The following is a 25,563-nucleotide window of genomic DNA, read 5'->3' on the forward strand; positions in this document are numbered from 1 at the left end:
TGTGTGTGTGTGTGTGTGTGTGTGTGTGTGTGTGTGTGTGTGTGTGTGTGTGTGTGTGTGTGTGTTTTTGTGTGTGTGTGTGTGTGTGTGTGTGTGTGTGTGTGTGTGTGTGTGTGTTTTTGTGTGTGTGTGTGTGTGTGTGTGTGTGTGTGTGTGTGTGTGTGTGTGTGTGTGTGTGTGTGTGTGGATTAGCATTAGCAGCTTAGAGGTGAACTCCTTCCTGCAGAGCTTTGCAGAGAAACCCCCTTCTACACGTCATCAAAAGGAAAACTCAGCTTCCACGCGAGTAGATTGGAAAGTGAAATCCTTGTTGTTTGTCCAGTCGTTTATGTGCTGATGGTAGCAGGTAGCTGCTGGTTCTGATGGGCTCGGCGTGTGGCCCTCAGTCAGTCTGGGGCCGGATTCTTGGATCCGGATTTAACCCAGGAGACGTCTTAGCTACCGACTCCCAAGAAGCTTGGACCGATAGGAAGCAAAATAGAAATAGAATAGAAAAGAAGCAGTGCAGGAAAGTGTGAAAGGAAAAACCGAGGTGGAATGGAAAGATGGAACGATGGAACGATGGAACGATGAAACGACGGAACGATGAAACGATGGAACGAGCGAGACACCGAGATGTTTGGAGAGAAACAAAGATCTAAGGCCAAGGATTTTATGAATCCAAGTTTGAGTTATGACAATATTTCTCTATTTCCCGCTCTGTTTGCTTCGTTGCTTGTGTTATCAGCTCTAAGCAGTCAAGAGGATTTGGATAAAGATCTGTGACTCCTGAGAAACGCCGGCGCCGTGTGTCGTGGAGTAACGTGATTAGAAGTCAGTCTGTTTGTGACAGGCCACTAAATCCCTGTCATCCGTCTGTTTGGAGGCACAGACACCGACTCTAATGGGATGGAGCTTAGCGCGTTAGCCTAGCGTTAGCCAGGGCATGTGGCGCCCTGTTGATCCTGCTGTCATGACGCACGGCGATGCTGCGACATCCTGCGCTCCGATGCCTCAGATCCGATGGGAATCAGTAAATCCGCTCATGAGTGACAACCAGTGCAACATGAAAGAGATTCTGTCTCTGTTGCTCTGATTTCAGCTGTCAGATAAAACAGTTGATTTAAAGCGATGTGGTTTACTGATGTCTGGACACTGGCCGTGTTGTTACCGGCGCCTTTTACCAGTGTTTCCTCGTAACCCGACGCCAACGTTTACAAAATGTCACCTTTTTGGTCAGATCGAAACTGTCCTTTTGCAAAGGCCAGCAGCACCCGCGGGACAGAACCTGTCCCGGTTTGGCCTCTCTGCTTCTGGTGTGTGCCAGGGACCAGAAGACTGTGGCTCCTTTTTCCAAGCACAAACGAAGTGGGACAAGTCCCCCGAGAAGTCAGATAAAGGCCGCAGGAGATGAATGTGCGAACGGGAGGCGGTGTGGACGCGTAACATGTGGTCACGTCGGGTCATCTGCATGCGGAAAACATCCCAGCAGTTCTGATGACTCAGCGTTTCGCGGCCGGGGGAGCGGGGGGGGAGCTGCACCTGAAGGCATCGCTCCTGCTGCGGTCTGAAACATTCCTCTGGGCCTCAGTAATGACCTCCTAATGGCACTAATGAGCCTCCGCAGAGGAGCCCGGCTTCACAGGGAGGGGGGAGGAGGGGGGGGGGGGGGGGGGCAAGATAAACACTGAAGTTGGACGAAAGATGGAGTTAGATGGTGATGAGTGAAATGGAGAAGGACAGGAGCGAGAGACAAGGGCAGGAGCGAGAGAGAGGAGCGAAGCAACAAGGGCAAACAAAAGGAAAGGAGAGTGAAGAAAGGTTGTGGGGAGCAGCACCAGTAGGAATTATGTGGTCGCCCATTCAGCCCAGTGTCACTTCCAGTGTCGATGCGTGACCGCGCGTCTTCCGTGTGTGTGGCGTATTCCACGCCGCCATGATGGTTTGACCTCTGACCTGTGCTGTGCTGATTATAACTCTCCTCTCCTCTGCTGCATGTGGAGGTGAGCTGTCCATGGCCGAGCTCCAGGACCCGTTTCTGGTCAGCGTGCACCTCATCGCCGACCCGGGCCGGGCCCGGCTCCTGCAGCGCGCCGCCGACGCCGTGCTGGCGTGGCTCCACCCGGAGCTGCAGCTGTTCCGCGTGTCGGAGCGGGCCTGCGCCTCCCAGCGGCCGCGGCCCCGGCGCCACCAGCACCCGGGCCCGGCCCAGCCGGCGCTGGCGCTCATCCTGTTCCTGCAGGAGGCGAGCGGCGGCGGCGGCGGCGGCGGCGGCGGCGGCGGCGGCGGCGAGGAGGAGCCGCTGACGGCGCTGCACCGCGCGCTGCAGCGGCCGCCGTGGCGCCACCACCACACGGAGCGGGTTAGCGACGGGCGCCGCCTGCTGCCGCTGCCGCCCTGCAGCCAGGACTTCTTCACGCTGGCGCCCGGCACCCCGCTGTGGGCCGTGCGCCAGGTCCACTACGGCAAAGAGATCGCCCGCTTCACGCTTTACTGCCGACACGAGAACTACGGCGACACGGTGCGTCTGTACAAGCTGCTGCTGCAGCGGCGCGTGGCGCAGAGGAAGGACGACTTCTGCTTCTTCGTGGTCTACTCCAACCCGGACATGGAGGTCCAGCTGTCGTTCAAGAGGCTGCCGCGGGGACAGGTCCCGGTGCCGCTGGACTCGGCCGTGATGGAGGTGAGGGTGCGGGACGTGGGGGCGCTGGTGCCGCTGCTGCCGCAGCCCTGCAGCCCCATCAGCGAGGTGCGCTGGCAGACGGAGGACTACGACGGCAACAAGATCCTGCTGCAGGTGAGGCGCACGCACGCACGCACGCACACACACATGCACGCACACACGCACACACGCACACACACGCACACACGCACGCACTCACGCACGCACGCACGCACGCACGCACTCACGCACGCACGCACGCACGCACATGCACACACACACACACACACACACACACGCACGCACGCGCACATGCACACACACGCACGCACAGATAACCGACAGATAAATCTATCAGTGTCTGAAATGGGAGAGTCTCCAATCCACAGATAATTGATCTCGTTTATCTGACGTAATGACTCCTTTGTACGTCCATAGTGGAGTCACCCTCCTCCAGTCTATACGCTCTGCACGCACAGAGCCATAAATCTGCAGCTTAGCTTTTAGAAAACTCCAACCACATGTATTGTTGTCACGCGCCAACATGTGGAAAACTGCTGCCTCGTCTCCGTGCGCTCGCATCCGTCCCGCGGCGGATGTGTGGAAAGTGCTCGCACTGAGCAGAAACGTGGAGAAGCCATCAGGAGGAGGAAGAGGAGGAGGGGGGAGGAGGAGGAGGAGGAGGAAGAGGAGGAGGAGGAGGAGGGAAGACGAGGAGGAGGAGGAGGAGGGAGGAGGAGGAGGGAGGAAGAGGAGGGGGGGGGAGGCGCTGAGGCGGGAGGAGGAGGAGGAGGAGGAGGAGGAGGAGGAGGAGAGGAAGAGGAAGAGGAAGAGGAGGAGGAGGAGGAGGAGGGGGAGGGGGGGAGAGGAGGAGGGGAGGAGGAGGAGGAGGAGGAGGAGGGGGGGGAGGAGGGGGAGGAGGAGGAGGAGGAAGAGGAGGAGGAGGAGGGGGAGGAGGAGGAGGAGGAGGAGGAGGGGAGGAGGAGGAGGGGAGGAGGAGGAGGGGGGGAGGAGGGGGAGGAGGAGGAGGAGGAAGACGAGGAGGGGGAGGAGGAGGAGGAGGGGAGGAGGAGGAGGAGGAAGAGGAGGAGGGGGAGGGAGGAGGAGGGGGAGGAGGAGGAGGAGGGGGAGGAGGGGGAGGAGGAGGAGGAGGAGGAGGAGGAGGAGGAGGGAAGAGGAGGAGGGGGAGGAGGAGGAGGAGGAGCGTTTCCACGTCCGCCGTGAGGTGAACAGCACTTTATCTGCACAGAGTTTGGAGGGTGGAGGTGTGACACACGTGGGGTTTCTCCAGATGCTGATGGCTTCTCCAGCTGCTGGGGGGGGGGGGGGGGCTTTAATAAACCCCGGGGCTCCCCTACACCCCTCACTCCTCCTCCGCCAGCGTCGCGTGAGGAGGTTCGTACTCTGGAACATGCGCCTCCTCCCTTCCTGTTCTCTAGTGAACCCGTTTCTCACTAAATCCACAGAACTGCAGCCAAGATGGAGGTGCTGCTGCAGTGAACCCCGTCCAGCCTGAAGCCTCACGTTGAAGCCTCAGTGCAGTTTCCTCACCCTCAAGTCAAACCTCCTCTGTGCATGTGGTCATTCTTTACGCTCTCCTCCCTCCCAGGTCCAGGCGCCTCACATCAAACCCGGGCCGGACCCCTGCCGCCCGTCACCCGCCGCCCCCGACCCGGCGTCAGCTCCGTCCACCTTCGCCCGCAGCGCCGCCTCCAACCGGCACCGCCGCCACCAGCACAGGGCGCCGGCCCGGCCCAGGGCCCAGCCCGCCTCCTACGGCGCCGGCGACGGGCCGGACCCGCAGGAGCAGTGGGGGGACGGCTGGAGGGCCCCGTGGGGGGGCCGGCGCTCGGGCTCGCTCTTCTCGCTGCCCAACCTGGGCTCCAGCAGCTCCCGCTCCACCTGCTCCTCCCCCGGGCCCTCGCCCGTCCCCCACCACCGGAGCTGCTCCCTCACCAGGAGCTCCTCGCTCGTCCCGCCCTTCCGGCTCAACGTGGATGCTCTGATCGGCGCGGAGGAGACTGACGTGGACACGGGGCACAGGGTGAGCGCGGGCGGCGCCGTGGACCTGACGGTGGTGTCGGCGTACGTCCGATCCAGCTGCCGGCCGCTGTCGGCGCCGCCGGAGGACATCGGACCCACCCTGTTCCCCGGCATCCCGGACAACGCCTACAAGGCAGCAACACTGGGCCGGACCGCGAACACGCCCGCCGCCTTTCTGCGGGCCCACGTGCAAGGCAGCAGCGACATCTCCGTGAACCCGTCGGACAGTTGCAGCGTCATCAGTGCAACGACCGAAGAGCCGCACAAGGGAGAGGAAGAGGAAGTCCAAGAATTCTACATCTGAAATGACTCAATCTCACCATAATGACAAACTTCTGGACTGGGACAGTCACAGACCGGCTCGGCTCTGCCCACTGGTGGTTCGTAGGAGAACTACAGCTCTAACTGTATTTAATGCCCTCGTGTATTTGTGAATTTTGCTGTTTTGCATGTAGATTGGATCGTTGTAAATGTAAATATCAGCTCATATAATGGGATGGAAATACACATTTAAAGGACCAACGACTGTACAGATTTATTACCTAATAAAGTTATTTCCCTTTTCAATTTCAAAATGTGTCTAATGGGGGAGAGTCATGACATGAACTGAGGGGTTAGTTTAATAGAACAGGTCTGTACTGTTTGTCACCTCTGTGATGGTCTGGACGTGAGACATGAAGTAAACACTGTTATGAATGGAGTTGTAGCTACAACCCGTCAGACACAGGCTTTTTTTTATAAGTGCTTGGTTTTCTTCACGCTTTAAAGTTCACTGTTTAATAGACAAGATGCTTAATTGTACTTAAATACATAACACTTTACTTTAGCTCACTAAAAACTTGGATCGATTTTATATATCACAGAAACATAAACTACCCAATATTAAAAGAAGGACGCTATGAGCGTGTGGTGTTTTAAAGCGGCGCAGTGTCGCCCCCTTGTGTTGAAAGGAGAGTAATGTGATTTAACGTCCACGTCACCGCTGAGCTTCGTCTTGGTTTTAAACTATAGATGAGTTAAAAAAAAACATCAATAGAACAGTTTTGGTGTTCGGGTAGTCCGTCCTGGCGTTGTGGGAGTCGCTGGAGCTGCCTGAGCGGCCGCTCCGTCTGGGGGAACCGAACCGTAGACGCCTCCTGGTTCAGCGCCACAGCCTGAGCGCTTGAACACGTGCGTCTGTCTGTGTGGTCTCCACGAGGGGCATCCCCCCGACGGCGCGCGCGGGTTACCATGGCGCGAGTCTCCTCGCGGAGGTGATGTCATCGTCCGCCAATCAGGGCGGAGCGTGGTCTAGTCCCCGCTTCCACAGTGCAGACGTTACACACGAGTAGCCTGAAAAACAAATCAGTGTAAAAGTTGAGCAGCAGTTATACGCGCGCTTTACATTTATACCCTCAGTTTTACAGTTTGTGTAAAACTTGGTGATCTTAAAGCTCCAGTATCATGTTTCTTCTTCGTGTCATAAAACAGGTTCCCAGAATGTGTGTATGAATTTATAACTGCTGTGTCGGAGCTTCCGCTGAAGCAGAGGTTCGTGTCGCCATAGCTGCTAGAAACGTGTGTGTGTGTGTGTTTGTGTGTGTGGGGGGGGGGTGAACCCTGCATGAGCCGCGTCCCCTCACGTCGCCGCTCTCCCAGCGCCAGCACTGGCGGCTCTAATCCGCCGTGGCGTACCTGGCGGATCGCCTTGGCGACGCCGGCGTTGTTGCAGCCTGGCCCGACCTCGCGCGCCGGCATCCCCGCTAATCCTCGGGTACGTGAACGGCCCGCGGGTGCAGCGGCCTGAGGGGAAGTAGGGCACATGTCGGTTATCATCAGCGGAGAATGACGACACAGGACTGGAGGCGTTCATTCGTGAAGCCGCGGCTGGTAAAGAACTGCTTTAATGATTAATTATTCGATTGGAGGCTTGGGTGAATTACTAGAGGTTTGTAAACTTTAACCCAGGGGCCTTGTGGCTTGTATTATTAGTCTGAATGTGATACATTTGTTGTTTTGAAGATATGAAGAACAACTGAATAACTCTTGTGCTGATAATATTTTTTATTAACTGTATTTGTCTTGTTTGTTTTTCTGATTCTCTGTTTCTGTTGATCGTTCTTAGTGATTTTTTGTGGCTGTTTAGTTTTATCTTTTTTTTTTTTAAACTTCCTTCATATTTGTTTCCATTGCTCATAACCTGCTTTTCTCTTGGCTAGATGAACTCCTCCTCCTTCTTTTCATTTCCACTTTCTCAGAGTTCAAAGGTCACAGGGGACCAGTTAGGGATTAAGTTGCTGCTTGGTGGAGGAAGGCAGAGGCGTCACAGACTCACAAACAGACTAATAAACTGTTGGAAACACAGACTTATGCTGCGTTCAGGGCCACTTCAGAACTCAGAAATTTCCAGCTTCCTCTTTGTAGATTAGAGTAGTAAAAACACCACCTTCCTGCAATCTGCCCTGAAGTGTCTCATCGATAAAACCCTTGGACCCGCTCCGATGCCTCTTCAACCCTGTGTATGCAGCGACTGCTTGCATTCTGCAGCACAACGGAGCACATGTGCTGTAATCTCCTGCGTAAACGCCTGAATATTTGGCCTGCTGCTGTCCACCCCGGCCCCCGGAGCAGCTGCAGTTTGCTCCCAAACAGCGAGCGCAGATCATTATTTCTACAAACATCCACCTCTCACACAATGTTCCTCCAAAGGCCTCACAGCCGCTGAGATGAGCGCTTCTGTTTGCGGATGTCTCTGATCAGCTACAATGAGCATCAAAGTCTCTGGAATACCAGATTCCTGCGTCCGGCGCTGGGTTTTAAAGAATGTGGAGATTGCCTTTAATGAAGCCAAGCCGTGGCTCCACTAATTAGTCGAGTCCGATAATGGCTGGAATCTGCCGTTGGACAAAGCAGCCAAACACCTGATGGCTTCCAGTCATGTTCTCTCTTCATGGGAAAAACATGCCCACAGCTTGTTTTGCTGACTGGGAAATTCCCAATTAGGAGGGACAGCGGAGGAAACCTCACTCCTCAGCAGTTTGGTGTTCGGTGAAATACAGTTCATATCGTTGTTAATCACTTCGAGTGTCTTTATATGAAAACAGATTTAATGGAGCTACAGTGTTTTACTGTGATTATTAATCCGCTGAGGCTTCATTCATTAATTTGTCACAGTTGCAGCTGAATCTGCAGATCGTGCGTGCGTGCGCGTGCGCCCTCGCCCCCTCTGCCCGGTCCGGGATTTGCTGGCCGGTGGCATGCCTCCCTCCGCCTGACTCCATATAGCCCCGCGGAGGCAGAAATCCCGGACGAGTGGTACGGACATCGCCGCCGGAGACGGAGCGTTTCCCCTTTAAACGCGGTCCCATGACTGCAGCCTGGCTCAGACGCAGACGAGCGCTGGACCGAACCGGACACCGGCCGCAGAACTGGACCGGGGGACGGCGAATGACGCATCTCACCTGAATGGTTGGCGCTAGTGGAGCACAGCGGGAGACAAGTGGATCCTACATCACCTGTCCACAGGTAGGACGACCTGGGTCCAATCATATCAGAAGGAAGGATAAAGAAAGCAAATAGATAAATTAAAATAAAAAATGTAAAGAAAAAAAATCTGTTCTTGGGGACTATTGTGATGATTTATTTTTGAATTACATACTTTCATTAAAATAGTACAAGAGGTTCTTTTACTCAAAAGGAAGTAGAAATACCACAAGTACTGAGCTACAAGGACATTAAATGGGAAGCAGTAAAAAAATGTTCTTATGACTGTAATACGTCAGAACATGCACCGCCTTAAGGCCCGTTGTGGCCAATGTGGTTGAATTTAATAGAAGCCCAATGTGGTTGTAAAGTCTCACACAGAAGAATCAGTCAGATCAATGTGTGATGCAGGTGTTCACACGAACAAGTGGTGGGGCTGAAACTCAACACGGCCTATTTGACCTCTGACCTCAGCGGGTCACACTATCATCTCTCTACATGACTCACTTATATATAACTATCTAGATTATAAGATAACTATCTCCATATGTTATAGGATTATAATATATATATAAAAAAGGAGATGAGAGTAGCTAGGGATTAAAATAGAGCTTATCTTAATATATAGTAAAACCATTAAAAATGAGAGAGGGAGAGACGTATCAGGGGATAGAGATGAGAAAGGAGTAGAAATAGAAGGATATTAAGAGTGAGGATAAAGATAAAGGTAGTAGAGAGAGATAGAAAGGAAAGATATGAGAGAAAGGAGAAGGGAGGGAAAAAAAAAAAACCAAACCAGAAACAACTAATCATCGATAAGATACTCCCAAAAGTCTGTCATCTTTGGACCTCACTCCTTTACTCCCTATATCAACTGCTCTCCCTATCTATCTCTCTCTCTCCCTCTCATTCTCTCTCTCTCTCTCCCTCTCTCTGTCTTTCCCCCCCCCCCTCTCTCTCTCTCTCTCCAGGCTCTCGCTTTCCCCCTGTGGACGTCTCCAGCTCTGAGGACATGAGTCTCCTCCCAGTGGCCTCGCTCCTCGTGTGCCTCTGTCTGGTGGAGAGAAGCCACGGCGACGGCGGCCTTCAGCGGAGCATGGAGGAGCTGCACGCCCGCCTGGCCGTGAGCCTGTACCGGACGCTGGCCGAGGGCGAGGGCCGCGCCGACCTCATCGTGTCGCCGGCGAGCATCTCGGCGGCGCTGGCGCTGCTGCAGCTGGGCGCCCGTGGCAGCACGCTGGCCCAGCTGGAGGGAACGCTGGGATACAACGTGAACGGTGGGATTATTACACCGCGTTGGCTGTGACTCTGCACGTACTGTAGCGTGGGGCCGCTGGTGGCCCTGGATGCGGCTGGTACCAGGTGGAGCGGTGCGGCTGCAGCACAGTGGTGTCTGGAGCCATAATACCTGCCCCGCACCAGCACTAATCTCATTAACCACTGCTGCAGCTCGGCCCCCGGGTCGACAGGTCAGCGCGTTTAAGCACAAGCAGAACGAAGTCTGCTGCCGTTTCTATTACCTCATATATAAGAAATAAAACACACCACATCCCTCATAACCCAACAAAACCCCTCAATACCATCGACTCGTTAGAACCCGCTGTGAAAGCGCCGCAGTCGCGCGTGAATCTGCGTTCGATTTCCATTTGGATCATTTCATCCACAGATGCTTTGAGTTAAAAGTGGAGGGGAGCAGCTCAGATGAAGTCACATGAGGAGTTGTTTGTGCACAGTCCTCAAGGATGTGAAGGGAATTCAGCTCAGCGGCTGCTGAAAGAGGCCTCTGAGAGGAAGTGATGATGACTGTGATGATCAGCTGTGTCGTCTGTCGGACTTCTCACTCGCTCTCTGTCTTGACATCATGCAGATGCGCTAGTACAAGGCTTCCTGTTGCACTCGCAGGGCGACCTGAGCAACAGCAGCCAGGGCGCGCGGCTGCAGCAGACGTGCACGCTGTTCGTGCAGAGCGGCGTGCAGCTCCTGGCGGACTTCACGCAGCGTGCAGCGTTCTGGGCCAACGCCAGCGTCGTCCGGGCCAACTTCAGCCGACCCAACCACACTCGCAGCCGGCAGGAGAGGCCAGGGCACAGTCACGGTAACCGAGGCCGAGCTAGAGGCGACTGTGTTGACCCAGTGTGCTTTTCTGCCCCCTAGTGGCCACACAAGTAAATGATCAGTTCCAGTTTAAGCTTGTGAGCACAGAAATGAATGAATGCGGCACCACTGGACGAGCGCGCGTCCTTTAGATGAACCTCTCACCCTTCTGTGTTGGACTCCCAGGGGAGTCGGGGGCTCTTCAGTCTGGGAGCAGCAGCGGGGAGCTGTCTGGCTCGGGCGAGGCCCAGGCGGAGGCCCTGTGGTGGGGCCACCGGCCGCAGATGGTCCTGGTCAACACGGTGAACTTCAGGGGCGTCTGGCAGAAGCAGTTCCTCTTCACCAACACCCAGAATCTGCCCTTCACCCTCTCTGACGGCACCGCGGTCAAGGTGGCCATGATGTATCAGGCCACAGAGGTCCGCTTTGGTAAGACGCCCTGTGTCTGCATCATGACTGGACCCCCACTGCAACGGCCATCAGGCCTGAGCCTGAGCCTGAGCCTGTGCCCTGCTCTGTAGGCCAGTTCCGGACCGCCTCGCACCAGCGCTACACCGTGCTGGAGCTGCCGTTCCTGGGCCGCTCGCTGAGCCTGCAGGTGGTGCTGCCCAGCGAGAGGAAGACGCCGCTGGCCTCCCTCGAGGCCCAGCTCAGCGCTCGCCAGCTGGCGTCCTGGGGCGCCGGCCTGCGCAGGACCCGCATGGACGTGTTCCTGCCAAGGTGAGCAGGCGCCTGCGGGGTTCACACTCGGACCGCACGCCGGACGCGTACTGATGGTTTCCTGTTCACAGGTTCAAAATGCAGAACAAGTTCAACCTGAGGTCGGTTCTTCCCGCAGTGGGCATCAGTGACGCCTTCAACCCAAGTGCCGCTGATTTCAGTGGGATGTCAGGTTAATGCATGAACCTATTAGATGGTAGATTTTATAAATGCTGCCTTTAGTTTCCACCAATGATGTGGGTTTGTCTTTTCCACTAGTGGAGGAAGGTCTTTATGTGTCTGGAGCTTTCCATGAAGTGAGCATAGAAGTGACAGAAGACGGGACGAAGGCAGCTGCTTCTACAGGTGACCGGTGCTGTAGAACCCCGACACAGAGCACAACCTGCATTTGAAACGCGCCTCAGTAAAATGATCCTTTCCCATTGCAGCTATGGTGCTTCTCAAACGATCTCGCGCTCCGGTTTTCAAGGCGGATCGGCCATTTTTATTTTTGCTACGACAGATTAAGACAGGTATTTATTCTGAATACTCAAACCAAATGTTTCCCAGAAGACCCCACTGTAGTTAGATTTGAACTTTCTTCTTCATTCTTTATCTCAGGATCCGTCCTGTTCATGGGCCGAGTGATGAATCCAGCTTGAGAGTCAAACGCTCCAACCGGCGCCCACACATTTCCAACCCACCTTTATTTCACTACCTGTATTTATTTATGGACCAGGAGGTTCCAGAGACACTTCAGGAAGAGGGACAATATTTTTGTACAAATCTGTAAATAAAATTTTAATACATGTTTTTACACTCCTGCTTTCTTCGGCCTCTCTTCCTTCGTGCAGTCTGACATAAACCACAGAGTCACGTCTTTACAGAACACTTTATTTACATGGCCCTTCACAGTGTAAAATAGAAACTTTATTAATGGAAATACTTACAAAAAGGCCATTTTCCACTGAACATTCTCTTTAAATAGTACTCTAGGGTTATTTACATGTTTACAGTGTATTCAAAATACTCTTTTGGTAGCGGCCTCTTCACAAACAAAGACAAGTATGGCAGATTTTGGTCCCTGTCCAACGAGGGAGGGAACAGAAGAGGGTTATCCCCTGAATCAGAAATCAACTCTTTGCCTCGACGCCTTAATTCAGATTATTTTTGTACATTTGAAAAACTTAAACAGTCTTGACCAAAAAAAAAATGCGACAAACATTTCCTTTTAAATTACATTAAATAAACATTCTCAAATTTACACAAGTGCATTCACGGTTAAGTGACAAGAAGCTGGTTTAAGATTCACGGTGGAGAGTTGGGGGGGGGGGGTTGAGTCATTTGGCAGCGTCCACAGCGTTCATGGGACATCTACGCTCCAGAGACAACAGCTCATGCTGCACATCAGCTGCTCCAGGCTCAAATAAGGAGAAAGATGGGGGAAAAGCAGCTCCAACGTTATTGCTGACTATGATGTATTAGTATCAGTTCCTGAGCTTTTGTCCCTGTATTACAACATTTGGAACCAATGACGTTGCATCATTCAAGAGGATTTCACCTGTGTGCTGCTCTACAGTTCCCAACTCCAGACAAAACATAAGTTGATCATTCCTCCCTTGGAGTAAACAAAGCTGTCCATTCCTACGTTACCAGTCAATTGTTAGTCATGTCGGTAAAAAAAACAAGGTGACAAAGTGGAGCAATCAACCAAACAGCCGTGGAGCGCTTCAGTTAATGGAGTGTTCAAAGAAAACTGATAAATCCTCATTCTCCCATCAAAAAAGACTACTATAAGTGACTGAATGAAAGCGCACAAGGGGCGAAAAGTGTTTCACAAGTGCCTCCGCTGTTTCCGGTTTGACCCTGAGTTGGCTGAAAGCGCACACGCGAGCGCCACCTGAACCCTTCACGCATCGTCACAGACTGAACATCGCAGCCGGATGCAGACCGCCATCGGCGTTGCTGCGAAAATGTCCCACACTCCCTCTTTCAGCCCGTCTCCCTGTTTGAGAGGTTGTCCACCCTCGTTTGCGTCCAGCCGGGGAGGAGAATGATGGATTAGAACCATTCAGAACAGTTCCACACATCTGAAAACAACCTTGGAAAGAAATAATAAAATAACAACTGTCTTCAGCTCCCACCTTTCATTGCATAGGCAAATCCTGCAGCAAAACAGCCCGTCCTCACCGCCCCTTTATGGACTCCCACTGCCATTAGCTTCTACTGTGTGTGAATCCACACGATCGTCACTAATGACGATAAGATGAAGGTGGTCCACCGGAGAGATGATGTGTGAGATGGTGCTGCCTTTTCTCGTCTCTGCAGGGGTCCCGGTGCGGCAGACGGGCCTTATGAAGGACGCGGAGGACGGTCTGGGTTCATCGTCAGTTCATTTGGGGATGAACCGTTCTCAGAGCGCGTCCACGTGGTTCATATTAACCGATCTATTGTGGATCTCTTCCAGGAAAGTCTCCAGCTGATCAATGAGAACGCGCTTCTTGAACCTTTGAAGAGAGTAAATGACACAAGCTTTAAATCACCTTCATCCCGGTCACATGTAGAAACATTTGCAGCTTGGACACAGACTAGAGCTCAGGTGATTTGTTTCAAAGACAAAAAGCAGGTAACGCCTGGCTGCATCTTCAGAGAGCGTTAAACTCTGTACCTGGCCGCCTCTTTGATGATGTTTTGGAGGAAGATGAGCCGCGTGTCCAGAGTGCCCTGGATCTGCTTCAGGAGCAGGAAGATCTTCTCATAATCTGAAAACAAAAGGAACAAATGATTAACAAATGAGGATTAAAAGCTTGTGTTAACAGCATGTGTGGAGTTCTATGTATATACAACGATAATAAAGAACATTGTTTATTCCTTTTGAAGACCTGTTTGTTGTACGTACGTCTGCCAGGTTTCCTGATCTCCTTGGTAATGAGCGCTCTTAGCTCATTGTTGACCTTCGCGGTCTCGGTGTGGATGTGCTTCTTCAGAGCTGCTGGTGACAGGTATCGAGGGGGCTGGTCCTCCACCAGAACCACCTCAGCTCCTGCCTCGCTCCCCAGGGGCAGCTCGCCCGCCCGGGGCTGCCCGTTCTCCTCCTCGTCCCTGTGCCGGAGGTCCTCGGGTTCCGAGCCTGCGTAGCTGTCATGGTTGTCGACGGGACCCGAAAGAAGCTCGGACTCTGAGTCCGAGCTCGTGTCTGAGTTGTAGTGATTTTGGTTCAGGTGGTTGATGATTAGGTCTGGTTCAGGTGTCCCGTTGTTCATGTCCAGGTCTACAAAAAACAACAACTAAGGCTTGTCACTCAGCTTCATATCAAGCCGCTGGGAGTTAATAGCAGTGAACCGGACTCAGCACAGCGTCTCACCTGAGGGTCGGGGGCTGGCAGGTGGAGATACTGGAGGAGTGTAGGCCCTGCCCAGACGCAGCAGTGGCGACATGCAGCGGCGTCTCTTAGGTCCTCCACCCTGCATGTTGTTGTTGTCTCCTGGTCTCTTACCCTTGTTCTGAGGACCAGTCACAAACTCGTCTGCCTCATCAATCATCATGCCCTGAGAGGAAGATGAGGAAGACAGTTGTCAAGTTAGTTGTCAAGTTAAATTTGTGTTGAACATGAAAGAGGATCTGGGTCAGTGTGGTTATTCTAGAAGTCAGTTACATGTACCTTCTTGTCCAGTTTGAAGGGGTTGCCAAACGTGTGCAGGCGTTTTGGCTGCTCAGGATCTGCATCTCGAAGTGGTTGAGGAGCAGCTTTGAGGAAGTCCTGATAGTTCCCCATCTGGGCAATAGGCACGCTGTGGAGCTGGTCTGAGCAGGGGAAAGGGAACGTAGTGGGTTTGGCTGGCACTACGAGCAGCACTGTTGTAACAACCCCCAGCAGGGGGTGAGGCCTGCGTTGTGACTTACCGGAGTCCTGCCCTCTGAGGGTGCAGACGCCCGTGTTGAGCAGGTTCCTCCTCATCCGGCTGAGCTGGTCAAGCAGGTGGCTGCGAGGGATGTCGTACGGATTTCTGAAGCTCTGAGGTTTCAGGCCCTGATTACAACACAACATAAGTCACCACACAATTCAAGAAGTCCTGTGAAGTCGATGATTAATATCGCAAAAAAAACGGACACTACTGATGTGTATAATTATGACTGAATAATTCATTAATAATGCATCTATACCTTGTTAAGCAGTGCCAGATGAAAACCTTGAAACTCTTTGGGGTTCAGCTCCATGGGCAACGTTGGACCATCCCCTGTGAGACTCTGCAGCTGCTGGATGAAGTCCCTGCGCTGGGCTAGAGATATCCCTCCACCCCTCCACCGCACCTTGATGCCGCCCTCAGGTGGCGGCTTCTTACCAATTAAAGCAATCAGGCGGTCGTACTCGATTTTTGACTAAAAGTGGAAGAGATTCAGATATGTGATCAAAGGAGAAGTAAACAAGACTAAAAATATAACACGGCTGCTTAATGATGACACATATGCCGCGTTCCAAACATGACTCAGCGTGTTCTCTGTTTGAACATACATTAATACCATATCTGTGATATGAAAATGAGCATGAAAAGACACATCAACAAACAACAAACCTGTTGGCTGAGCTTCTTCAGATACGAGACCACGCTGTAGCTCAGGCCATACTCCATGTTGTCCGCCAGCAGGTTTGGTGCGCCCATGATTCTCAGAGCTTTCCTCAGAGACTGTGAACATCACAGCAATAAGATTGTGACCTTCAAACGTTAAAATCAAACAGTGATCAAGCGTCGGTGCCAAGTCTACTTACCCCATAATAATAGGGAGGCATAGTCTTCAGGTAGTTTTCAAAGGACTGCCGCCATTTGAGGGTCGGCTTGAACTTGTGCACTTTGTTCAAGTCATCTGCAGCAGAGACAAATGTTAAATGAGATCTGAAGTGGATATAAAAGCAAGGTCCAGATATGCGGGAGAACCCATTTATCAGTCCTACCCAGGAGGGGCAGAAGTACGGGGTAGTTGTAGGGCATCACAAACAGGTTGACGCAGTTCAGAGCCGTGCTGGCCTTTAGGTAGCCAAAGGGTTGGCCCAGGTCGCTGTACTTGGCACTGTTGCACACAAACACCTGAAAGAAAGGAAAAGCGCACAGAATAAATCTATGACCTGCAGAAACTTCATTAAGTTATTTCCCTTAACTTGTCACACAAGATGCTGTATTATGTTCCACTGAGACTGGCAAGGTGATGAAAAGAATAAACTCTTAAAGGCTCCCTCTGCAGTTTTTAGGCTAATGTTTCGTGTGACATGGGTATTTTTCACTGCAATAACTAGAAGGCTCCCATATTTAACTACTGGTGTTTGTAGAGGGCAGCCAAACAACTCTGAATGATTTATCAGCTGCGTCGTGCAGATCTACAGCAAGAACCAGAAATGCGGGTTGAATAAAAAACACAGATTGATGTAGATAGATGCCGAATGTTTCCATTCCATGTTTAGAATGCTGCACTGCTAAAGATATAATTGGTTTCAAAACTACTGCTCTGCGTTAAGCAGAGCATTCCCTTATTGACTGAACCAACCCCCAGGAAGGGTCATCTTGCACATGGCTTGTGATGCTGTACCTGCCAGCAGATGTGTGGGGACTTCCTCTCCAAAATGAACTGCGTGAGCGGCGAAGGCTCCAGCTCGTACTTGTCAAACGGCACCTTGTCTATCACCATGGGCTCAGAGTCGAGACAGGAGAAGCGCACGTGGGGGTGAGCTGAACGTGGGGGCTGCAGATAATGTTACAGTACAATATTAGTGATACACACTAATGTATAACAGTCGCAGGGAAACCATCTAAATCATCATTTAATTATAATAATGTTTTGTTAGAACATATCTTTTCTTCTTCTGTTTCATAAAATAAACTGTCCAGATGTAAAAGCCAAAGACATGAATGAAAGAATCTTAAGTGAAGTCTTGACTGTATAAACAGCACGGCTTAAACCACACAAATGTTCCACTGTGATTTTGTTGAGTTTCTCACCAGCGTGGGGGAGTTCTGGTCCGGCCAGAAGGCCTCAGGGATGGGCCAGTGTCCAATGGGAACGCCAGTCTTCGGATTGGGCCGTACATAAATCAGCTTGTGACAGCAGTGCCAAGGCTGCAGGCCTGTCTTCAACACCTCAGCTGGAGCATCTGTACAACAGCGGAGCAGGTAGAAACTCGCAGCGAGATGTCTGACACAACAGCATCTTAAATAAATAAATGATTAATAAATGGAAAAGGGTCTGAAAGCAGGATCTACAAGCTGTTCATTTAACAAAGGAAGATTAAGTAAGCTGACGAACATGCTTCTCTACTAATCAGACAGATGTAGTGCAGCAGCTGGGCCAGGAGAAACCATCATTAGGCCTGACAGAGGTGTCACTTACCCTCTAGCGGAGGTGGATCAGGACCCGTCTTCTCAAAGTTTATAACAACTCCACTCTGAATCTTCTGCACCAGAGACTCCAGGCACTGGTTCAACATGCGCTGAGAAAACACACTATAGGACCGTCCTGCAACACACACAAATGTGGACGTGTATAAAATACACATTTTGACTGCATTCATTTAATGTTGTGGCCACTTGAGGGCAGCAGAGACAAGCTGAAAGTAAAGAACTACAGCCATTACTACAGTTAAGACTCAGTAAACATAAAGGTGACTTTGAGCAAAAGAAGAAGAATCTGTAACAGCCTCAAATACTAGCATTTTATTTTATCCAATAATCTTAACAAATCTAAAGTATGAAAGCACTTTGTTTTAAAAATGATTTTGGGAAATGCTCTGCAAACGGAAGCACCTTCTGTGTAACACTGTGCTAATCGTTATAGACAAAATCAGTCCAGGATACAATAGGTAAAAAAGAAAAACTACATTTGCATGAAAGCTCACATTTGCTTGAGTTTACAAGCCTCAGTGCAAACCATGGGAAAGTAAAGATCACACGAGTGCAGACCATGAAAGACATGTAAAGCTCTGCGTGATCAGTCTGATTCGACCTTCTCATCATTCACTGCCTCTGACTTCACCTCCACTGACCCGGCTATGCACCCATTCACTCCAAAGGCAGCGGCTTTGTGTCAGCTCTGCCATCAGCAGTTATGGTCGTGCAGCATGTGTGGTGGACCGTCAGTGACAATGGAGCTGTGTCACGTTCCGCATTCAGCACTGACGACTGCTACAGAGCTTTGCTGCGCTCCGTTCTGTGTGCTCCCTCATTCTGGTCTGTTCCTCCTGCTTCCACAATCAGGCAGGAGCCAGAAGTCTACGTCCAAACGTGGATGTTCCTTAAAACTGGTAGGTAGGCAGCCAGGGTTTGGTTTTAGAGTGGATCACAGGCAGAAAAAGTCTCCTGAAGGTCGCACAAGTGGGACAAAGACAGGTCTAATTTCCAGAGAAGAGCACTTGAGCAACGCTGGCTTATTCACCGCTCAACCTGCAAACCCTTGAACAGAGTAAGACAGTGCCAGAGCAGAGCCCTCGGCAGTACAACCTGCCGCCGAGGCAATCGTTCGCTCATCAATGCGCTTTTTATCCAGAATAATAACAGACCTATTATTCTGCTACCTCTCTGTAGTAACAGTGATGATTCATCATCCGAGCTACGGAATGCATTTAACCAACAACTTGATTCTGTATAAGTTCTTTGAGCTTGTCCCAGCCTGTTCCACAGGACTGTGCTTTGGAAACTAGACCAATATTACCCCAAAGATGAATCAATCCACATGGGTGCTTCCAAAAAAAATTGTTATGGCATTTATTAACTAAAAATGACGCCACAAAGCAAAACTAGGAACTTTACTCTTTTCTACTCTGATTATTAAAGAGGTGTCTTAAAAAAATACAGCTATGATTCTCTGCCAATTTACAATAACTTATGAAAGGCTTCAAAACACAAAAGTCAGCTTCATCCTATGTCAATTGAATTAACTGGTTTACTGCTTTCTAATTTACTGCTTTTTAAAAATCCCTCACCTCCAGTGACCTCACACATTGGGGTGATGGGGGAATCGTCGGGTGGGACACCGCCGAGGGGCTCGGGCTCCACGGAGGCATTGCCTGGGATCCGCAGCACCAGAGAAAACAGACGCTGGTCCCAGCGGAAGGGCTCCTTGGTCAGCTCACTACCAGGCAGCGGAGTGGTCAGAGGCAGATGAAGCTGGACGAAGGAGGAGAGACGGGGATTCAGTATTAATGTAACAATGTGCACAGTGATAATACTGAGTTAATATTTAATTTTACTAGTTATTTATTAACTGCATAAGCCAAAAATAGACATTAAGTAAACAGAAATCTTACTATATTCTTATTGTTATAGTTACATTAAAATGTCTTTCAGCTGTCATGGACACGCCTACTGCAAACTCGAAGCTATTGTAGATTTCACTGTGTTAAATTATCTTCCCTTCACAGTAAAAGACTCACTTCCTTTCTACAGATTGTGACTGTTCCTGTTCTCTTTCTCTGCAGACTGTTAAATATCTGTCTGTAAAGCTGCAATTAAAGCTGAACCTTCCCACCATGCAACTTGTGCCCAGTCTGAACAGGCACAGGCCTGGAATTAACAAGGCCAGGGATTAGACTGTGGCTGCAGAACCAAGGATTTAATTGTATATGTTTGACGTGATAGCAGCACAGGGACAGAGATGCTGGTGTTTGTTGGACCATTGATCAGACGGGTTCAGGTGAGGAGCACACATGACAAACAGAGGCTCCTTGTCGCTTGAGACGGGGAAATAACAGACCTCATCCTGGACTCCGCTGCTGCTGGTTAGCTTGTTGCCGTCGGTGATGGCAATTATGATGGCTGGTTCGAGGAAAAAGGGATTCCTTCCCTGAAAATAAAAAGACAAGTTTTTAACTGTTAAAGAACATGAGCTAAATCATAGTCTAAAAGAACAGTGGTAAATTTCAGGTGCCAAATTGACAGGAATTTAGCAGCTGGGCATTTATAGCACCTAAACATCTGATGCATATAGCAGCACATTTATGATATAAATAAATGGGGACTTGAGTGAGTGGGTGTGTGAAAGAAGACGACTTCAGTAAAAAAACAGGAAGTCTTTAGACTTTACATTCACATCTGAGACAAGTATTGATGGTAATTATTGCTCCATATGATGGTAGCGTCTATTACCAAAGGATCTAAATGAAACTCTTTTATGCTCGACCTTGCAGTATTTCATAACATCAGCAATCCACACTGATGAAATGACACTGGAGCAGCACCGTGTTCATCACTATACATCAGCCTCGTGGGACTTCACAGAAGCCACAGTATAACTTGGACGTTAAGTAGTGCAAAAACCTCAACGCTGCCCAAAAAGTAGGGTCAGCACATCGGACCTCACTACAGAGCAGCACACACTCCACCAAAGCCCTTCCTGTACCGACAGTGCTGAGATAATTAATGGTTGTGGACTTGCACAGTTTGACTCAAGCTGTAGGTTCTGGTTCCTGCTGAATGATTGATCTGTTCAGTTCTACAAAAAGCTCCAAGTAAACAGAGCAGGACACGACCGATCTCCACTCCAGTCTGGGTAACCATGACAACCTGCATTTTTTCATTATTTCTACCTACCCAAAATCCTTTAATTATATCATGACATTTCTCAGGGTGTTAATAAGTAGAAGTAGGAGTTGAGTCTAACTTGACACATGAGACCTCCCAGACATTACATCAGTCCATACAACACAGACTCAGCCATGTCTGCACCTGCCACACTCTCTTCTGTAGTGGTGCAGGTCAGTGTATTATCATGAAAAAGCTAAAATAATTCATTCACTGATTGTCACAGTCAACAAGGAAGACAATCATTAACTGCTGCCCTAATCATGTGTACAGTTGTCTACACACTCAGCTCCAGCCAAGTCCATCTTGAGCAGCAGCAACTCTGATCTGCCAACACTGTGCCAAACTGATGGAGATCTATTAGGGCCTTGTTTACTGTGACACGTTCACGTACAACCAAACATCAGTAGTCACATCATTTCCTCTGCTGTGCACATCCTTTCCCGTCTTTGTCCTGCCCTTTCATTTCTCTCTTAATGAACCTGATCAGTGTCAGGAACACCTGCTGGTCTGCTCCCGCTCTTCCTCCATAACCCCTCTCCATCTCCCAGGGGAGAGTCATCTCAGATGCCTGGCAACCGGAAGAGCTCTTTGTTACAGTAGAGAGAAGCACTCCAGGGCAAAATTAACTCCCCCCAGCTTGCTCCCTCTCTAACCTTCTACACTACACTGGACAATACAGAGGTTTTATACAGGGCCCCTCAAATTAAAAGCAGCTAATGCAGGTCTTCTGGTCTGAGTGTATGCTCCAGATGTCAAAAGGCACACCAGAAGAACTTCTAAGTATCACTGCCCGTCACTGAGGATTACCAGTGGCTGGTACAGGACACTAACCTTGACCTCAGCTTGTGCTGCCGGGGGAACGGACGCATCTGTGACCATATCTTATCTCGCTGCTTGACAACAGGGCGGGTGTTTGACATTCAAAGCGTCAGACATGCATTATGTATGAGGTATGTATGCACTAGCTCGAATCAGAAGGATCCATTTGTTACCCAGGAATTGCCAGCTAAACATTAATTATTGCTCCCGTCCTCCTGCCCTGCCTCCATACTGGTTAACAGACATCCAGATCCTATATCAACCACAGGCATGCAACCTCGCCTGGCAGCCAAACTGGGTATGGGCTACACATTAACGCTCATCTAATAATGGCTATTATGTTCCCTTGACATAAAACTGCACTTGACTTTAAAACACGAGAGCGAAGAGATGAAAACCTGAAATATATTTTGATTTCTGCAAGCAGTAGGCGCATTTGTTATGTTGTGATACACTATCACCTTTGTATCATGATGAAAGATGACACGGTTCAAATAAGTCATGAGCAGAACAGTGAAGCTGCAAACACAAACTCAGTCTCCATCCATCACAACTTTACTCTTAATTTTCCTTCACTAGAATCTCGACCACAGACTTGAAAGTGATGAAGTCACTAGGCAGTACGTCTTGGAACTGGACCAGTAACGCTGAATTAGTAACAGACTCTGTGGTATCAACAAATATTTCTTTGCCGTGTTCAGCCCCAGTGTGCTTTATGTTAATGTTGGTTTGCAGCTGTGAGGCAGGTTTATTCTGGTGTAGATCTGAAGGAGAAATTAAAAATCAAAAAGGTAAAACTGAGTTGTACAAAGGATCCAAAAAAGCAGTTAAAACTCGAACATGAAAGATTTTCCGTAAAAATGTTTTTGATGATAACTGACACTCTTAAATATATACTGTAAAGTATGTTCTTGTCATAGGACAAAAAAAAACAAGAGACGTATTTAAATCCTCTTGGAAACCAAGTTAAAATAGGTTTCAAAAAATGGCACTGAAGTAAACACTACATTCCCAAGTTATATTGTTCAGTTGTAATGCTTTACACTGAGGTGCTGATCAAATTTAAATTTCATGAACTTTTTGGCATTCATGTTTTAAAGCCAATACAGAGCTCAAAAATCCATTTAGTGAAAAATATTAACCAAAAAATATGGGTCAGCAAGTGGGTGGTGCAACCAATATTGGTTACTGGAAATGTGCTCTTCCTGGTTTCTTTCCTATTGCCCTTATGTTTGTGGCATGAACACATGACTGAGAGTGTGTTGTGTCACAGTATGCAGGTACTTGATGCTTGTAAGACTGGGAAGAGGTGTAGGGGAGTGAGGGGTGGACGAAACGTCTCAGGGTAGAGAGCACTTTTAAACTGGATTTCCTTTCCATCTCTTCAGTACTACATACCTGTCCATAGTTGTCTATCCCAGTCACTAATCTATTGAGATTGAGTAAATCAAAAGAGGTTCTCAGGGATTGGCCAAAAGTTGTGAGTCCAGTTGCTTGGAGGTTCCTCAGCTCTGTCATGAAAGTGGCATGGCTCTCTTTCCACCCAGCCTTAAAAAAAACAAAACAAGACATACGCAGAGCTGCTTTAATGGCATGCATGAAACAAAGCAGCTACGGAACTCTAATGCCTCTACAGCACTTCTACGCAATTCTCTGGTTAACTTGGATATTTTTATTATGAAGATATGAAACTGATAAACACCTATGTTGCACAAAGCAGTATTTTCGCAGCACAGCAGACAGGACCTTGTTCCGTTTCCAGCAGAGTAGGATCATAAATTACAAAGTGGCAAAGTCGCCATGTGAGCCGTAACTAAAGTGACGATTTGGCCTAAACAAGTAAAGTAGGCTAGTCTGTCACCCCCTCCCTCCTCCTCCGTCTCCCCCCTCCACACATAACCCGCTGTATAAATAACACCCAGAGTTCCTTGCTGCTCACACTGAAACAAAATGTCGGCCATGTTTTAAAAGGGGTATGAAAGCTCCTCCTGAAGATTTTCTCTACACAATTGATGTAGTGATCACAACGTGGTGGAGCGATGGAAGGACAGTCTATCTGCGCAATGTAAAGCCGGACATGACCCGAAAACAAACTCTACCTTGATCCCGAACGGAACGTCTTCAAAATTTACCAACATATACCGGTCCCCTCGGCTCGCAGGATCTCTCCCTCGGAGCTGTGGAAATAGTAGAGAATTATTTACGGTTATAGAGAGATCAGGTTTGACAGGCGAGCTTGCAATAGTACAATGATGATCCGAACCGCAATCCCCGCTCGGGATCTCCCGATATTAATGTGTCCCGCGGTTACAGTACCTTCATAAAAGTCTCAACAGCGCCTTTTGCTATGTCCAGATAGGTAGTGCCCAGATGGGTGCGCTGGTTCATTGAAGCGGACGTATCTATCAGAAAAAGTAAAACGGGCATTGTGATGGTAATGACACGTTCTGCATGGACTTGGTGTCAGTACAACCGGCCAAGACGCAAAAAAAATCTTTTGTTCCCCTGCCGCCTGTATCACCCCTCAGCTAGCTAGCTAGCTGGCTAACTGTCTGTCTCACACATTCTTTCAAAAAAGTGTAAGAATAGTGAGTGTAGAAGCCCTCTCCGGGCAAACTAAACTAAAAACCTCAAACCCTAGGGGCAGGTTATTGATTCACGAGGGATTTTGATAATTTTTACAATATTTTGCAAATATTCCTAAGTTTCATAGTAACAAAGTTCCCCCTCACAGTGACTCCCTGCTTCTCCCTACACTGAATGCGATGTGTCTTGTCCACTGGTTTTAACCTAAGCTCTGCGCCTGACCCCGCCTCCCAAGCGGTCTTTCAGAGTCACGTGTACATACAGCCTCCCCTCATTGGCTGGTTGGAGACACTAATTAACATACCCAAATAAGGCGAAAGCTAAGCCTCTCATGCGCATGCTTGCCTGCCTGAGAAGCAGGAATGCAAGGAAAATATTCTGTACGTGCATTATGTACTAAAAACACGGCATATGTGACCACGCACCGTTTTTGGACCATTGCCATAGTTATCTGTTCAGGTATTATGTGAGAACAAGGCTGCGTCTGCCCCTAGGCTTGATTACATAATCAACATTTACTTCATCCTATGCACGGGCGTGGGCTACTGTGAGATCCAGCCCATGAAGAGTATAGAAAGAAAACAACTCAAAGACAGACAATGTCGAACAAAAGTAATGAAATATTAAGCCATCGGTGCGTTCAGGGTACACGAGGACTACTGACTGGCACCGTAGGAATTGGTTTCATGTGATGAACAAATAAAGACAATCTTTTTGCGACGGGATCTGAAGGAAATCATGGTTAGTTGAAAGATACTGCTAGAGACTGACATACAGACACAAGACGACAAAGATGTCTGTGAACTTACTTCCAAAGTGAAAAAAAAAGAAATCAAATTCTGTGAAAAGAGATTTAATAAGTGACATAAGAGGGCGGACTTTGATATGTTGCCATCACTTTTGGCGTTACACAAGTATAATCTGTAGTTTTGGCAGATAATATATCTTAACTACACACTACACACAATTATTATGCATCATTTATCTCCAACAGACATGGAAGATTGTGCAATATAAATTTACATAATTCAGCTCCTTGGAAAATATCATCACTTCCGCAAATAAGAAACCATCTGGTGGCAACCGATTGCAAAGTGGAGAGAGGTCTATTGCTTCTAGTTTGACAGACTCCTCTGGAACAAGATACATACAGAGTTTCTTTTTCCGGACTACGACAGATTTTTCAGAATAAAAGTATTTCGCTGGCGTAGCAGGGAAAGAGTTGATTTTTACGGAAGGCAAGTATGAAGTAATTGACTGATGGAAAGTAATTTTATAATATCCCAAATATTGTGGCTGCAAATGACAAATACGTAATTTAATAATGATTATATTACGTACTCGATTATCAAAAAAACAAACAAGCGTTACAAATTACCTGAAAACAATCAGAATACCCTTTCTAATTATGTAGTTTGATTTTTCTTTTCTTCTTTTGTTTCTTTAAAAACATACATCTCAGTAACAATTTTAAATATACAACGTATCTCCCGCATTTTTGTTTTATTTTGCATCTTCTTATCACTGTGTAAACATATATATATATACCTAAAGAAAGATAACACAGATGCAATGCATTATATATATATATATATATATATATATACCTAAAGAAAGATAACACAGATGCAATGCATTATTTGCCACAGCACT

At 49.0% G+C, this 25,563-nt stretch overlaps 3 protein-coding genes and 1 long non-coding RNA gene across 6 annotated transcripts in view; 2 read left to right on the top strand and 2 right to left on the bottom strand.

The window, feature by feature from the left end:
* The window catches only part of LOC114847161 (protein FAM124A), an 11,858-nt gene extending 6,690 nt beyond the window's left edge, over window positions 1-5,168 (top strand). For both annotated transcript variants that reach the window (XM_029136616.3, XM_055505012.1), the window contains 2 exons: window positions 1,983-2,776; window positions 4,251-5,168. In XM_029136616.3, coding sequence (XP_028992449.1) covers window positions 1,983-2,776; window positions 4,251-4,988 — 1,532 coding nt within the window. In that variant the 3' untranslated portion in view covers window positions 4,989-5,168. The remainder of the gene's footprint in view (window positions 1-1,982; window positions 2,777-4,250) is intronic.
* Window positions 5,169-5,499: 331 nt separating this feature from the next.
* LOC129603504 (uncharacterized) lies at window positions 5,500-6,499 on the bottom strand. The gene is made up of 2 exons (XR_008693404.1): window positions 6,359-6,499; window positions 5,500-6,016 (listed from the first exon to the last, which is right to left on the bottom strand). It is a non-coding gene; the product is annotated as an uncharacterized LOC129603504 (long non-coding RNA).
* A 497-nt stretch (window positions 6,500-6,996) lies between these two features.
* On the top strand, window positions 6,997-11,761 carry serpine3 (serpin peptidase inhibitor, clade E (nexin, plasminogen activator inhibitor type 1), member 3). The gene is made up of 9 exons (XM_029136620.3): window positions 6,997-8,188; window positions 9,118-9,423; window positions 10,014-10,241; window positions 10,427-10,669; window positions 10,762-10,960; window positions 11,032-11,132; window positions 11,219-11,305; window positions 11,389-11,472; window positions 11,561-11,761. Exons 2-9 carry the CDS (start codon window positions 9,159-9,161, stop codon window positions 11,599-11,601), a joined length of 1,248 nt encoding a protein of 415 aa, XP_028992453.1. The 5' UTR covers window positions 6,997-8,188; window positions 9,118-9,158; the 3' UTR covers window positions 11,602-11,761.
* Window positions 11,762-11,819: 58 nt separating this feature from the next.
* On the bottom strand, window positions 11,820-24,099 carry ints6 (integrator complex subunit 6). 2 transcript variants are annotated; one of them, XM_029136614.3, is made up of 18 exons: window positions 23,641-24,091; window positions 23,424-23,501; window positions 22,723-22,872; window positions 19,676-19,765; window positions 18,906-19,089; window positions 17,318-17,443; window positions 16,930-17,081; window positions 16,520-16,672; window positions 15,891-16,023; window positions 15,708-15,802; window positions 15,514-15,624; window positions 15,104-15,319; window positions 14,843-14,969; window positions 14,601-14,743; window positions 14,304-14,487; window positions 13,839-14,210; window positions 13,608-13,701; window positions 11,820-13,446 (listed from the first exon to the last, which is right to left on the bottom strand). In XM_029136614.3, the coding sequence occupies exons 1-18, from the start codon at window positions 23,749-23,751 to the stop codon at window positions 13,353-13,355; spliced, it is 2,613 nt and encodes an 870-aa protein (XP_028992447.1). In that variant the 5' UTR covers window positions 23,752-24,091; the 3' UTR covers window positions 11,820-13,352. The 2 variants fall into 2 exon arrangements, with proteins under 2 accessions (XP_028992447.1, XP_028992448.1); XM_029136615.3 differs by lacking the exons at window positions 11,820-13,446; window positions 13,608-13,701; window positions 13,839-14,210; ... (9 more) ...; window positions 17,318-17,443; window positions 18,906-19,089 and having other exon boundaries at window positions 19,682-22,088; window positions 23,641-24,099.
* Between the last annotated feature and the right edge of the window lie 1,464 nt (window positions 24,100-25,563).

The sequence above is a fragment of the Betta splendens genome, chromosome 21, assembly GCF_900634795.4.
Source record: "Betta splendens chromosome 21, fBetSpl5.4, whole genome shotgun sequence".
Lineage (NCBI taxonomy): Eukaryota > Metazoa > Chordata > Actinopteri > Anabantiformes > Osphronemidae > Betta > Betta splendens.

What these genes read in the sequence shown, in the direction of transcription:
- serpine3 (XM_029136620.3), top strand. Translation starts at nt 9,159, where the DNA reads ATGAGTCTCCTCCCAGTGGCCTCGCTCCTCGTGTGCCTCTGTCTGGTG. An exon ending in GCTGGGATACAACGTGAACG is followed by an intron (nt 9,424 to 10,013) that starts GTGGGATTATTA and finishes GACATCATGCAG; the next exon opens with ATGCGCTAGTACAAGGCTTC. An exon ending in GCTACGACAGATTAAGACAG is followed by an intron (nt 11,473 to 11,560) that starts GTATTTATTCTG and finishes TCTTTATCTCAG; the next exon opens with GATCCGTCCTGTTCATGGGC.
- ints6 (XM_029136614.3), bottom strand. Translation starts at nt 23,751, where the DNA reads ATGCCCGTTTTACTTTTTCTGATAGATACGTCCGCTTCAATGAACCAG. An exon ending in TGAAGAAGCTCAGCCAACAG is followed by an intron (nt 15,320 to 15,513) that starts GTTTGTTGTTTG and finishes TTCCACTTTTAG; the next exon opens with TCAAAAATCGAGTACGACCG. An exon ending in CCTCAGAGGGCAGGACTCCG is followed by an intron (nt 14,744 to 14,842) that starts GTAAGTCACAAC and finishes TCCCCTGCTCAG; the next exon opens with ACCAGCTCCACAGCGTGCCT.